Source organism: Schistocerca piceifrons, chromosome X (genome assembly GCF_021461385.2).
Source record: "Schistocerca piceifrons isolate TAMUIC-IGC-003096 chromosome X, iqSchPice1.1, whole genome shotgun sequence".
NCBI lineage: Eukaryota > Metazoa > Arthropoda > Insecta > Orthoptera > Acrididae > Schistocerca > Schistocerca piceifrons.
In genome coordinates this window covers 705,823,129-705,838,994 of record NC_060149.1, presented here as the reverse complement: position 1 = coordinate 705,838,994, position 15,866 = coordinate 705,823,129, and the positions used below count along the sequence as shown (strand labels likewise).

General features: G+C 42.1%; 1 protein-coding gene across 1 annotated transcript in view; it reads left to right on the top strand.

Annotated features, from left to right (window-relative positions):
* The window catches only part of LOC124722628 (KICSTOR complex protein SZT2-like), a 727,281-nt gene that overhangs the window by 96,035 nt on the left and 615,380 nt on the right, over positions 1–15,866 (top strand). The window contains exon 12 of the mRNA XM_047247762.1: positions 12,462–12,708. Within this exon, the coding sequence (XP_047103718.1) occupies positions 12,462–12,708 (247 nt within the window). The remainder of the gene's footprint in view (positions 1–12,461; positions 12,709–15,866) is intronic.

Below are 15,866 nucleotides of genomic sequence, written 5' to 3'. Positions count from 1 at the left end.
GCGTGGATGAGGTTTTAAATGTGAAATTTAAAACTTCAGCTTCCCATTTGAAGTCTTTTATTGCCACACCAGGCTTGTTGACGAGTGACTGAGTAGAAGCCTTTGACCTGCTTAGCGATTTTACATAGGACCAGAATTTTCTGTTATTCTTGACAAAAATTTTACTTACGTACAATGATGGAAGTTGTATGCTTCATGCATTGATCTTTTTATAGACACACAAATTTCTACTAATTCTTACCTGTCAAAATTTGTGCATTCTTTTTTAAACAGAGAGTTCAGCAATCTCTCGTTTTCTCCGCATTTACTGAATTTAATTGTTAAGCCATGGTGGGTCTTATCCATCCTTAATCCTTACTCAGCAAATACTTCTCTAGATGATGATGATATTTTGTTTGTGGGACACTCAAATGTGTAGTAATCAGTGCCCGTACAAATTTCCAATCCCCTGTCCCTTGGCAGAGAAAATCCCCAACGTGGCCGGGAATCGAATCTGGGACCCTGTGATTCAGAGGCAGCAGTGCTAACCACTAGACCATGAGCTGTGCACACTTCTCTAGAGGAAATTATATCCATTTACTGTCTTAAGTGGGATGCTAACAACTGCTTATCTGCTCTTTGGAGCATAAAAACACTCCAAGTCTTCTTGATGAATTGACTTTCTTAACAACCATCATTGCTATGATGGAGTCATGATTACCAGTCCCCGTCTGTATACTGACATAGTCAATAAGTTCAGGCCTGTTTGTAAGTACATGGTTTGTCAGTTACCCACACAGTTGCAGCCCCTTGTTGGTGCCAAGGGATATGTGCCTATTGGGTTTGGGACAAGGGGATGCCAAACAACGGTTGCCATTGCTGGTCAACCTTTGTTGTGCCAGGGTAACATCCATGGAGAGCCTCTGGTTGGAGTGGTTGACACCATAGACCACTGTAGATGATCTGCAGTTAAGAGGGTCAAATTTACTTACACTGCTAGTTACAAGACCCCCATAGCCTCAACAGAGGGAATAGATTGTTTAAGTGTAGTGTTCAAGACTATTGAGTGGATGTGGTAAGCAGGAGATGGGCATCCAGGTGTGAAATGTAATTAGGTGAATAAGAACATGATACATGTGTGTTCAGAGAAAATAACTTGGTTTTATTGCCATAATTCTACCGCTAAGGGTACAGAAGAGTGAATTACTGTCACCTGGAGACTGCTGCCAGACAGGCAGAGGACGTGGTGTCCTAAAGAGGAGCAGAATGGTGTGACTAAATAGGACAAGGGCTGACTGAGAAGAGAGTGAGCAGTTGGACCTGCAGCCTGCTCACCAATCTCCCCTGTGTCATCCACATTACCATTACTGTCCCTCTGATTGGTTGTTGAAGGTGCTTTAGATGAGAATGCCTCCCAAGTGATGCTCTCAGAGATGTCACCTCATCAGCAGTACCTACTGTGAGAATCTTTTCACGGGAAGTGAGCATGGGTAGGTGACAGTATCCAGTCATATCCGATGGTATGCTGGCTCTACAGAGAAGCCTTTCTATGATGTACAGTGAACAATAATTGAAAAATTAAAATTTTTAAACATTGAATAAATAGAATTCCTTTTCCACTCTGTCTGGCTGACCATCATGTACAGTAGGAAGGTGTGGCCCCTTTCCACACCAGCAGATTCAAAAGAAATTGTGAGAAATGCTTCCTCAGTATGACATTTTCCCAAATGGAGGTTGAATCCTTTTTGTTGGAGATTTTGAAGAAAAATTTTGGAAATTGAGCTTGCACAAAAGTACTTGGTACATGCACAGAAACAAGTTTTTGTCCTGACTCCGGGTGATTCCATCCCTTTGTTTGAAGGCTGTCACCTCTGTTGACTGTTGCCTATTGACATGTGCACTTGGAGCGGTCTCATTGCTGTCATTCTACTACACAGCATGCCAGTGCATTCTTCTTACATCATAGGTGCAAATAAGATTGTTCAGAACCAGCTGCCATTAAGTTTATGCCGGAAGAGTTGAATGGGAAAGCAGAAATCTCATTAAAATGTGTACTGGAGATAGTTGCAGGATAATGAAGAGGGAAAAGGAAAACATAACAAAAACTTCCCAAGGCTTCACTACCTGAGAAAAGATGCCAAAGGAGGAGGAGAAAATTTTTTATTTACATAATATTGATATTCCATCCAACTCTCTGTAAGTAGAACATAGTGTTTGGTCACTCACACTGGCAGTAACACAGAGACCAGTGGAACAAATATGTGCTTCCAGAGGTCAATGATGGCAGAGTTCATGAAGTGAACAGCTGTTGTTGTTGTGGTCTTCAGTCCAGAGACTGGTTTGATGCAGCTCTCCATGCTACTCTATCCTGTGCAAGCTTCTTCATTTCCCGGTGTACTCATACCTTGGTCTCCCTCTACGATTTTTACCCTCCACGCTGCCCTCCAATACTAAATTGGTGATCCCTTGATGCCTCAGAATATGCCCTACCAACCGATCCCTTCTTCTAGTCAAGTTGTGCCATAAATTTCTCTTCTCTCCAATTCTATTCAGTACCTTCTCATTAGTTATGTGATCTACCCATCTAATCTTTAGCATTCTTCTTGTAGCACCGGATTTCGAAAGCTTCTATTCTCTTCTTGTCTAAACTATTTATCGTCCATGTTTCACCTCCATACATGGCTACACTCCATACAACTACTTTCAGAAGCAACTTCCTGACATTTAAATCTATACTCGATGTTAACAAATTTCTCTTCTTCAGAAAAGCTTTCCTTGCCATTGCCAGTCTACATTTTATATCCTCTCTACTTCGACCATTGTCAGTTATTTTGCTCCCCAAATACCAAAACTCTTTTACTACTTTAAGTGTCATTTCCTAATCTAATTGCGGCAGCATCACCCGATTTAATTCGACTACATTCCATTATCCTCGTTTTGCTTTTGTTGATGTTCATCTTATATCCTCCTTTCAAGACATTGTCCATTCCGTTCAAGTGCTCTTCCAGGTCCTTTGCTGTCTCTGACAGAATTACAATCATCGGCAAACCTCAAAGTTTTTATTTCTTCTCCGCTAACCCAAAGTAAAGTTCAGAGCATAGCAGAAGTCATCATAAGCATACACAAATGTTCAGAGAGCAGTATGAATAAAAAATGTAATACAGGCAAGGTCAAACAGTGTATTAATCTACAAGACGCATCTATGATGTCAATGAACTAGCAAAACTAACTGGCAAGTGAGGTTCCACAGTATTTACAGGCACTCTCTTGTCAGTGGATGGGTCCACTTGTAGCTGTGGCTGTGGCAGTACCTCTTGTAGTAGCCAGCTGTGGCCGGAGTATGTAACCGGGTACCTCTGACATGTCCTCCATATCAATACTCAGGCTGGGCTGGGAATCTGAATCACTGACAAGTACTAAACACCTTCCCCCCTTTAATCAGCAAATAGGGCCAGCCCAACCTATGCCGACTTCATTGAGGAAAAGGGGAAGAGAGGTACCAGAATTCCTGCCAAAGGCTCTTACGCTAGTTCCTTGATGTGGTCAACCAGCTCAGATGCCTGTGCAGTCTGTAGGATTTCAGGTGATTGATGGGTTCTGGAGTGCTATTTAGTCCTGCCTGCTGGGGTGTGGGTGCCAGCTGTGACTCCACCTCCGTTGATTGTGAAATCTGGGGTCGTTGGTTTTGGTGGGAGTTGGAAGTGGGTTATTGAGTGGTAGTGGTTCCACCTCCATTGGCTTCCATCACTTGTCACTGTTGATTCCCTGTCAATGCCTAAGATGAGGTTGGAGATTTTAGTGGTAACAGGCAAGGTGTTGGACACGTTTGTTCTGGGCACAGTTGTGTAGATGTAGCCCAGATGGCAGCTGTGGGAAAGGGTGGTGGGATACATCTCATTGTGACCTGTGCTGATTTTGATACCCAGCTAGAAGCTCCTGGCCAGCCACAACCTCAAACATTTGTGCCCCCTATTGTGGATGATGATGTCTGTGGTCCACCTGGGATCCTGGCCAAACATACAAGCCCAGACAGTAGAGGCAATATAGTAATACAGCTGTGTGCATGGACACTGGACACACCAAGTCATGTGCAGCAAATTGAATAGGGTACAGCATCTGCACTTGCATAAATTTTCAGTTGGGCTACATCCATTCACGGGAATGAACTGGTAAGTGGCATGGAAGTTGGTGAGTACTTCCTCAGAGTCAGTTGTCATCATTATCTTGTGCCTCTGCAGTCTGATGGTCCTAACATTCACTCAGCTTCCAAATTGGATGCGGGATGGAAAGGAGCAGTGGTCATGTGCTCAATGCTGTTGCACTGACAAAAATCCTGAAACACAGATGCCATGAACTGAGAGTCATTGTCAAAAATCAGGGATGAAGGTGCCCTTCTATTGGAAATATGATAGAGAGGGCACGGATGGTAGCTGCTATGGTAGTGGTAGCTATCCATACCATATGTGGAAAGTTAAGAGAGGGCATCAACAACCTAGTTACCGCATTGCTCGCAAGAATGGTTTGGTGAAATCAACTTATGCTCTTTGCCAAGGGTACTCGTAGATGAAATGCTGTGCTGGGGCTGCATGCTGGCACAGACTTGGCAGGTCTGATCGGTATGTTCTGTGATGGTGTCAACACCAGGCCAATACACTTGATGCCTTGGTATTGTCTTCATTCTACACATTCTCCAATGTGAAATATGGAGGAGCTTCAGTATGTGGGGCTGGAGCATGGGAGGAACTACCATCCAGCATTCAGAATTGTCCGGGCTAACAATGTGACATCATCAGTGACATTAATCATGTACTGTAATTAAAAACAGATGCACATTGCTGGACTGGTGTCCTTAGGCAGGTGCCCTGGCCATCCCTGCCATACAGAGACAACACCCTGCAGAGTAGTCAATCATGGCCTGTTTCTGTAATTAGGAATTCATCTAGGTTGTGCCACTGATTTGCATCTAAGGCAAAACACAGTGATTTGTGCCTATCAAACTCAGCATCTGGACCACATGGCAAGCGGGAAAGTGCTGAATGGTGGGCTGATAATGGAACTCATAGGTGTAGTTACTCAGGAATAACGCCCACTGTTGCAGCCGCTGCACCGTCTTATCAGAGAGTTTTAAATGGGGAGTGAATAACAGAATGACGGGCTTCTGATCAGTGATCAGCTGAAACTTAATAACGTAGATATATATGTGAAACTTCTTGACACTGTATATGATAGCAAACAGCCCCTTCAAAATTTGTGAAAAACCTCCTCTGTGCTACATTTAATATTTTAGATGCAAATGTGATGGACTGTTTTGTGCCGTCAATGTATTTGTGGGACAACACTTCACCACTGCCACAATCCAATGCATCGGTGGCAAGCATTAAGCGTTTCACGGATGGAGTTTTGCTATACAAGAGGCTGAAGTAAGGCCCTTTAAAGTAGCAATTCAGCTTTCTGGCAAGACAATCTCTGACCACATAAATTTAACTGCAGTTTTTTTATACAACTGATTAAGCAGATGGAAAGTCTATGCCACATTGAAAATAAAGTTCGCATAATAATTTATTTTGCTTAGGAATGATTGTAGTTCATTGAGGTCTTCCAAAGCTTGTAAGTTACTGATTGTGTCCCCCTGATACTGTGTGGGTGTGAGCCCTTCTTTACTTAATATCTGCCCCAGGTGCTTCACCCTTTGCTCAAAGAAACTACATTTGTCAAGGCAATAATACAGACCACAGACATGGAACTGCTCAGACAACATCCATAGATTGTGCAGATGCTGCTGCCACGTGGCCCCAGTAATTAGCCAGTCATCTAAATAATTAACACAGTTGAGGATACTTTGGATGCGTTGCTCAAAGTATTTCTGAAACATCCCAGGAGTGCTTGGAACCCCAAATATCAATGTATTTTAATGATACATGCCAAGCAGTGTATTAATCATTAAAAACTGTTTTTTTCTGATCATCTACAGGCAGTTGAAAGTAGGCATCAATGAGATTTATATTTGAAAAATAGTGGCACCCTGCTAATTTTGCTAACAATTCCTTCAGCCAAGCAACTGGATACATATTGATGTTTACTTGAGCATTAATGGTAGACTTAAAATAAATCATAAATTCTAAGTGATCCCTTTGGATTATCATCTGTGATCCGTGGCATTGGCCATTGCTAGACAATACTGGGAATATTACTCAGATGCTCTGCAATCTATCCAGTTCCACTTTAACTTGATCACAAATGGTGATAAGCACTCAATGTGCCCTCAAATACTTGCGCTCTGCTGATTTCATTAAGGATATATGGGCTAGGAAACTTGTTGCACAACCTACTGTAGGTTCAAAGAGTTGCTTATATTGCACGCATAAGGTATCAAGTTCTTTGTATGGTATCACAGTTGAAACTATATTCACTTGGTTTGAATGTGGAAACAACAAAGTACCAAAGTGTGTAAGCGAAAATGGTTCGTGGTCTTGCAAGAAGTGATAACTAGCAGGTTTAGTTGCTGATCTACAATTGTATACTTAGCTTGGACTACAATCTGACCCCGCAACAGGATCAACTGGCCATTGGTACTCTGCACTGAGGGTACCACAGCTGTGGTGACCCGATGTGCCAATACGTATCCACATTAATCAGAGAGATGGCTGTGCCTGTTTCCAACTGGAAATCTGCCATTACTCCATTAATCTTCAGCTGCATCATGAGCTTTTGCATCCTGTCTGCTGCTGCTATGAACACCAGTGCATGCAGTGCACTGATGGCTGTTCTTGTTGTCGTAGACCAACCCAGGCAGACACTTGCTAGCTGCCCCAGTTTGTGCCATGCAAAACAGGTGCTATCACAGAAATGGCAGTGACTCCATTGCTGCTGCGGGCCACAATCTGCACACAATTTGATGGCACAGACTTTTCTGGGACGCTTTGAAGTTGTCAGGGAGGGGCCTGTTGTATGAGCTTCCGATTGCTTTGGGACACATCAACAGCAAACAAAGTGCCTCTGTTTCTGTGCATCTGCGAATGATGAGGTCTTCTGTTTTTGTGAATCTACCAATGATGATATCTTCTGTTTTTATGTGTCTACCAAAAATGAGGGCAGTGGATCTCTAACTGCTGCACTAGCTACTGAATCCTGTGTCACCAGACTACCGACAAACAGGTGCTCGGTAAATCAGATGATGACAGTTACTGGATATTATTAGTTGACTGTAGACTATGACTATGACCCTGCCACTGCCGATTACTACTGCTACTACTGCTACTACTACTACTACTACTACTACTACTACAACGGCGATGACATTGACGACTAAAGAAGTTGACACCATAAGTATCGTGAAACGTGTGTGCAGAAGCTGTTACTTCATGAGCTTTGTAAATTTTTAGAATGTTGCTTAGAGTTGGATCAGATGACTGTAAAGCCTCTCACACTGTCTGTTCTGTCAGGGGCAAGACGCATAAGAATGTAACAAAGAGATGATTCCACATACAATATGCCGCTATGTTTATAGGAAACATCGCACAGGTGTGCCAAGCCTTGCAAATCAGCAGCTGATACCATGTAGGATTGTGCATGTTGCTTACCGCACTGATTAAATTTGAGCCTAGTTGCAACTAGTTGCCAATACATGTCCACATTAATCAGAGACATGGCTATGCCTGTGTCCAACTGGAAATCTGCCATTACTCCATAAATTTTCAGTTGCACCATGAACTTCTGCATCCTGTCTGCTGCTGCTGTGAACAACAAAATATGCCGTGTACTTGAACAGTTAGTTGCTGTGTTAATGTTCCTCTAACCATCTCACAGTTCAGCATCCAGTTATTGGCTGACATAATTTTTGACTATGTAGTGGTTGGCAGTAAAGAGCGTAAATATAACAGAAGGCAAAAAAGAACAACAACAACAAAGTCCAGAGCATAGTATAAGTTACTGTAGGCATATACAGTCAGTCTTGGGAGCAATCCGAATCAAAAATGTATTACAGGCAAGGTTAAACATTATACTAACCATGGCACATATCTAAGGTTCTAATGAATTAGCAAGGCTAACTGGCTAATGTGAGTCTGCAGTATTTACAGTCACACTTGTGTCAGTGGACAGCCTCACATGACATGCTTACGGTTGAAGCTGCGGCTGTGGCGGTGCCTCATATGGGAGCAAGATGTGGCTGGAGTACATAGCTCGGGTATTTCTGACCTGCTATCTGTATCGATACTCAGGCTGGGTGGGGAATCCAAGTCACTGTTAAACTTACAAACAGGTTGTCAGGAGACTGCTATATATTACACTCCTGGAAATTGAAATAAGAACACCGTGAATTCATTGTCCCAGGAAGGGGAAACTTTATTGACACATTCCTGGGGTCAGATACATCACATGATCACACTGACAGAACCACAGGCACATAGACACAGGCAACAGAGCATGTACAATGTCGGCACTAGTACAGTGTATATCCACCTTTCGCAGCAATGCAGGCTGCTATTCTCCCATGGAGACGATCGTAGAGATGCTGGATGTAGTCCTGTGGAACGGCTTGCCATGCCATTTCCACCTGGCGCCACAGTTGGACCAGCGTTCGTGCTGGACGTGCAGACCGCGTGAGACGACACTTCATCCAGTCCCAAACATGCTCAATGGGGGACAGATCCGGAGATCTTGCTGGCCAGGGTAGTTGACTTACACCTTCTAGAGCACGTTGGGTGGCACAGGATACATGTGGAAGTGCATTGTCCTGTTGGAACAGCAAGTTCCCTTGCCGGTCTAGGAATGGTAGAACGATGGGTTCGATGACGGTTTGGATGTACCGTGCACTATTCAGTGTCCCCTCGACGATCACCAGTGGTGTACGGCCAGTGTAGGAGATCGCTCCCCACACCATGATGCCTGGTGTTGGCCCTGTGTGCCTCGGTCGTATGCAGTCCTGAGTGTGGCGCTCACCTGCACGGCGCCAAACACGCATACGACCATCATTGGCACCAAGGAAGAAGCGACTCTCATTGCTGAAGACGACACGTCTCCATTCGTCCCTCCATTCACGTCTGTCGCCACACCACTGGAGGCGGGCTGCACGATGTTGGGGCGTGAGCGGAAGACGGCCTAACGGTGTGCGGGACCGTAGCCCAGCTTCATGGAGACGGTTGCGAATGGTCCTCGCCGATACCCCAGGAGCAACAGTGTCCCTAATTTGCTGGGAAGTGGCGGTGCGGTCCCCTACGGCACTGCGTAGGATCCTACGGTCTTGGCGTGCATCCGTGCGTCGCTGCGGTCCGGTCCCAGGTCGACGGGCACGTGCACCTTCCGCCGACCACTGGCGACAACATCGATGTACTGTGGAGACCTCACGCCCCACGTGTTGAGCAATTCGGCGGTACGTCCACCCGGCCTCCCGCATGCCCACTATACGCCCTCGCTCAAAGTCCGTCAACTGCACATACGGTTCACGTCCACGCTGTCGCGGCATGCTACCAGTGTTAAAGACTGCGATGGAGCTCCGTATGCCACGGCAAACTGGCTGACACTGACGACGGCGGTGCACAAATGCTGCGCAGCTAGCGCCATTCGACGGCCAACACCGCGGTTCCTGGTGTGTCCGCTGTGCCGTGCGTGTGATCATTGCTTGTACAGCCCTCTCGCAGTGTCTGGAGCAAGTATGGTGGGTCTGACACACCAGTGTCAATGTGTTCTTTTTTCCATTTCCAGGAGTGTATTTTGATATGACACATATTCTTTATTTTACATTATAAGTATTGTTGGAAGAGACATTATTCATTAAGCTATATTCTTTACCACTTTTTTTTATTTTATTTTTTTTATGAGATATCGTTCTTGCAGTGTGTGGTTTGACTTGTTTTGCTTGTTGATTCTTTTGATAATGTTTTTTTTTTTTTTTTTTTTTTTTTTTTTTTTTTTTTTTTTTTTTTTTGCGAGAAATGATTGATATTGAACATCTGCGTTTATCAGATTATTGTTCGTCCTGACATAACCGGTAAATGTGATTTACACTTCAGCTGTTGAATTGCACGTACACTATCATATAGTGGTACACTACCATGCAGTGGTTGTTCATGATGGAGCCCTCACCACTACTGTTGTCCCTTCCCGTACCATATCAACTGTGCATTTACAGGCTAAATTATTTTGAATGAACTCTAACAACAATTATCGAAATGCTAAAGTACTTCGTTCCAATTAAAATGATGACATCCTACTCAGTCACAGACATGGCTCTCCTATTAGAAGGCTGTGACTTTCCGATCACTATTCAGTCTCACACGAGACTCACACAGTCTGAGGTGTAAATTTTCCATTGCGACCTCGCATAGCAGCCAGATGGAGAAATATATGCAAACTTGATGAAATAATGGGAGGAGGATCAGTTTGTCCACCACATTACAATGTTTCCATTATATTCTCACCGGGGATGCCATATGTAAAATTCCCAAAATTATAGAGTAAATACTGAGATCCAACTCACACCAGCTTGAGTTGATGATGGGACCATGTCATGCTTTAAACCTCTAACATGTTGCCACAAGATCATTAAATATCCAAGGATGGCTGTATCTGATGAATAAAAGTAGTCAAATAACTCAAAGAATACACATTCTGTTGTTGTTTATCTGTACCTGAAGTAATAATAATATTTGAAAGAAATTCTGTTTTTAATCTTCTTGTGATTTCTATTACTTTTTGGCCACAAATATGTCCTGGTTTTGAAGTTCTGTGTATGTGGATCATGTGATCATCACAGTTACTGCTCATTTTAATTTTGCCGAAGTTTAAAATAATGGCTATGGGGCGATGAGTGTTTTAAGTTCTAAAATAACAAACACACATGATCATATTAATGGAGTCTTCTGTTGTTTATTGATAGAACAATCTCATACCTAACCATGAAAAACAAAGAAATTGCATTCTGTTCCACTGATACATATTTATTACTATCTGGTCTTCAATTAGCAGTAAATATATTCGTGGAACAAGACACAATTTGTGTACTTTCCACCTATAAATATTTTACCATACTTTCTGTTGCTAGTTTTAAATTTTCTCTTATATTATTTACTATATTGGAAATTTACAAGGGTCGCTCAATTAGTAGTGCCCCCATATTTTTTAGAAAAGCCATTAATATGCATAGATAAACCTCCTTGTTGGTGCTTCACATTTGAAGTTTGTTCTGTGCACCGGTGAAGTTTCGAACTATTCTGGCAGATGGCAGAACTGCAGTACAGTGTCAAAATGGCGTACACATGTGACTCACATTACAAGCAGCATGCTGTTATTGAACTCGTGTGTGCAGAAAAAGAATCCGTGGTGAACATCCATAAATGTTTGTGTGCAGTGTAGGGCAATGCTGCAGTTGATAGGATTACAGTTCGGCAATGGGTAAAGAAAGTTACAGCCTTAGGAAATGCAGAAACAGAGCTCCATGATCAGCTGTGCTCGGGATGTCCTGTCACAGACACTGTTCTAGACATGCTGAAGTGTGCGGATGCCATTATATGTGCCGACCAGCACATCACAACTCGACAAATGGCTCTACAGTTGTTAGTCAGCATTGGAAGCGCATCTGCAATGATAGAGACTCTCGGATGTTCAAAGAGGTGTTCAAGATGGGTTCCATGAATGCTCACAGCAGACCACAAGATTCAAAGAAAGGCCATTTCATCTGAATTGCTGGAACATTTTGAGACCGACAGCGAGGCCTTTCTGTCATGGATCATTACAGGAGACGAAAGCTGGATGCACCACTTTGTGCCAGAAACAAAAAGGTAGTCCATGGAGTGGCATTGTCCTCATTCATGACAAAAGAAGAAATTCAAGATAACCCCCTCTGCCAGAAAAGTCATGGTGACAGTCTTCTGGGATTGTGATGGCATCATTCTCGTGGATGCCAAGAGGGTCAACCATCAATTCAGAGACATACACGAAGACTCAGAATAAACTCGAGAACCATTTCCGACATGTTCAATTGGACAAGAATCCAGCAGAAATCTTGCTCCAACATGATAATGCACACCCACACACAAGTCTGAGAACCCGGGAATACATCGCTAAAAGGGGTTGGACATCATTGCTTCATCCACTCTACAGTCCAGACCTGGCACCCGTGGACTTCCATCTCTTTGGGCTGCTTAAAGATTCTCTATGGGGAACACACTTTGAAGATGATGAGAGTGTCAGTCATGCAGTGAAAACATGGCTATGCCTACAGGACAAGAGCTTTCACCAACACGGAATACATTCTCTTTTACGTTGGCGTACGGCCATAGATCATGATGGAGACTATGTAGAAAAATAAGACAAGGACAAGACATGTTGATTTATATTGTCACCAAATTCTGTCTCTTAATAAATATGGTCTGAGGAAAAAAAAAATGTGGGTCATTACTTATTGAACGACCCTCGTAGATGTTACATGGTGATAGACTGTACAAAGCACCTATATTATCTTTATTTTCATTTTTCTGTTGCAGCACCATATGAATTCCTACATGATGTCACATGCCTTGTTAAGAAGGAGTTTAAATCTCCATATCGACAAGCTGTAGTATCAAGATTTTGGGCCACGTTCAAAAGTTTGGGAGTGTCTGATCAAATATTAGTTCATCTTAACACTTTCCTCAGTAATTCTACTGCATATGTAGTGCCTGAGAGCATACGCAGTGGTATGCCTGTATTTTATCTTCCACCGAATTCGTGCAGCCCTTCTTTAACTTCTAGGTAAGAAGTGCATGCTATTACTTGCAGAATGTAGCCCTATGTATTAGTTTTATCTAAGATTAACTAAAAGGAGAGGGAGGTGATACAAATTTCATTTGGAAGGTTCAGCAGCAACAGTGAAATCGGGACAGAAAAAAAGGAGAGGCGTAATAAAATCTAAATTAGCATTGCAGGTTTGTTGCTCAGAAGAAGAAGAAGAAGAAAGGAACGGAGAAAAATAGTAAACCAATAATTATAATGGGTGAAGGGTTGGGGTAGTGTGTCATTTGTTGACATATATTTCATAATGGAGGGACTATAGCCTGTAGTACATAAGCAGATACTGCTGTGGTGTGTATCTGTGGATAATTCCAGGAAAATTTAAAAAATAAATAAATGAATAAATAAATAAACATGGAAAATTTGTTGTCACTGATGGTGAGTCAGTGTAGTACCTACATAAAGTTTTGTACACTGTTAACATTGTAGCTATTTTTGGTAAATGGTCTCACAAAATACTCTAACCATGATGTTATATATATGACCTTTTGTGGGACTGGAATGGTCAGTACTGGTGTGCTGCACTGATTTTTCACCTGTGGTATATGCAAAGGAAGAAACTGTGGAGAGGGAATTGTTCAGTAATACCCTTCACATTGGGATGTTATGGGTCTTGTGAGAGCAATTAACACTATATCGTCTGTCGACACGACAGTGGTGTTGTGCACAAAATAGCAGTCAACAGCCGGCGACACCACAGTGGTGTTGTGAGCATAGCATCGCGCAGTGGCCAGCGACAGCACGTTAGTATCTTTTGCATTTTGTTGGTGTTTTGTTTAGGTACCAATAAGTTACACACGTCAACAAGTTTTTTGTTTTTGTAAGTACTTGTGCCCTTTCATAATGGCAAACGAAAGAGATGATATGATTATTTATGATGAATGTGCCGACATCTTGTCTGATGTTCTGGATGACTTGGCCAATTGGGAAGAAGACATTGGGTATAAAAAAAATGAAAGTGAAGCAGAATTGTTGGAAGATAGTGAAATATGTCCAAGAAGAATTTGGCGAATGCTACGGTTGCCAACTGATTTGGATGAAGAAGACAGTGCACAGTGGTCAGACTTTGATTTACCGAGGACCAATAATACATTTGAAGGATCCCCGGGTGCAAACATATTTCCCAAAGATACACAGAGCATTGAGGATATCGTAGAATTATGTATTGGGAATGATGTATTTGAATATATTAGCAATGAAATCAACAAGTACTACAGTCAAAATTGCAATAGAAAGAAACCAGATTAAAAAATGCCAAATTTGTTGACATTACGGGACCCAAATTTAGAAAATGGTTTGGGCTTGCTATCTTTATGGGAACTGTGAAAAAAGCAAGGATTGTTGATTATTGGTCAATGAATCTGTTGATAGACATGCCAATATTTCGCAAAATGATGTCCCACAACCGTTTCAGACAAATATTATCATTTTTACATTCTTCCAGCTTTTCAAAGTGCAATTCGTAATTGATTATTTTTGCAAAAAGTTTAAAGAATCTTTTAATGTAAGTCTGAACATCTCAATTGATGAAGGAATGATACTGTGACATGGATGGTTAAATTTTAAAGTTTACAATCCGTCGAAAATTACGAACTACAGCATACTCATTCACATGCTGCGTGATTCGAGTACAGGATACATTTCCTCATTCAAGATATATTCCAGTGCTGGACAGCCTTCATCAAAAATAGTGATGGAACTATTGACACCTTCTGATGGAAAGTGGCATCACCTCTACATGGATAGTTATTATAACAGTGTAGAACTTGCAGAGAAGTTACTTGGAAAGAAAATTCGAGTTTGTGGAATGATATGACAAAATAGAGGATTTCCAGGAAAATTAAAACGCACAAAAGTCAATGTGTTTGAAGCTTGTTATCAACGGAAAGGTGAACTACTTGCACAGGTATGGAGAGCTCCGAAAACTAAAATGATATGAATGATCTCTACAGTACATAATGCCACTTTGAATGACACTCAAAGAAAATGTAGAAAAACCAGTTACACAATAGAAAACCTGAAAGTGTATTAGACTACAACAAATACATAAAAGGAGTGGATCGGGCAGACCGATATTTGAGTTATTACCTTATATACATAAAAACTATAAAATGGTCAAATAAAGGTTTCCATGTACCCCTTTAATTGCACATTATTTCATGCATTCTGTACATGTCAATGTTTCAATACAGAACACAAGTTTCCGATTTCATGATTTTTTTATTGAAAGTGTCTGATTTGTGGATAAAAGACCGTGTTGCTGTTTCTGAGAAAAACTTGGAGGTAGCCACTACATCACATATGTCTCATCATGATCCGGTTGACAGACTTTCCAGTTGCATAAAGCAACACGAACTAATACTTATTTCCAAAACGAATAAACGAAAACAAAGAAACTGCCATGTATGTTCCAAAAACAGAAAAAGAACAACAAACAAACTTAATGTGCAAGTCTTGTGGCGTTGCGTTGCATCTCGGAGACTGTTTTGCTGCATATCATATGAAAGAGAAATACTAGGTACTAAAGACAATGCAAATAAACAAATATATGAAACAAACAAATTTTGTATTTATTTATGTATGTATTTATTTGAAATTTCAGGGAAGTAGGGGAACAGGGTTGAGAACTTATGAGAACTAGTGACGAGATTCGTAAAACTTAACAATGTACAGGGCTATTACAAATGATTGAAACGATTTCATAAATTCACTGTAGCTCCATTCATTGACATATGGTCACGACACACTACAGATATGTAGAAAAACTCATAAAGTTTTGTTCGGCTGAAGCCGCACTTCAGGTTTCTGCTGCCAGAGCGCTCGAGAGCGCAGTGAGACAAAATGGTGACAGGAACCGAGAAAGCGTATGTCGTGCTTGAAATGCACTCACATCAGTCAGTCATAACAATGCAACGACACTTCAGGACGAAGTTCAACAAAGATCCACCAACTGCTAACTCCATTCGGCGATGGTATGCGCAGTTTAAAGCCTCTGGATGCCTCTGTAAGGGGAAATCAACGGGTCGGCCTGCAGTGAGCGAAGAAACGGTTGAACGCGTGCGGGCAAGTTTCACGCGTAGCCCGCGGAAGTCGACGAATAAAGCAAGCAGGGAGCTAAA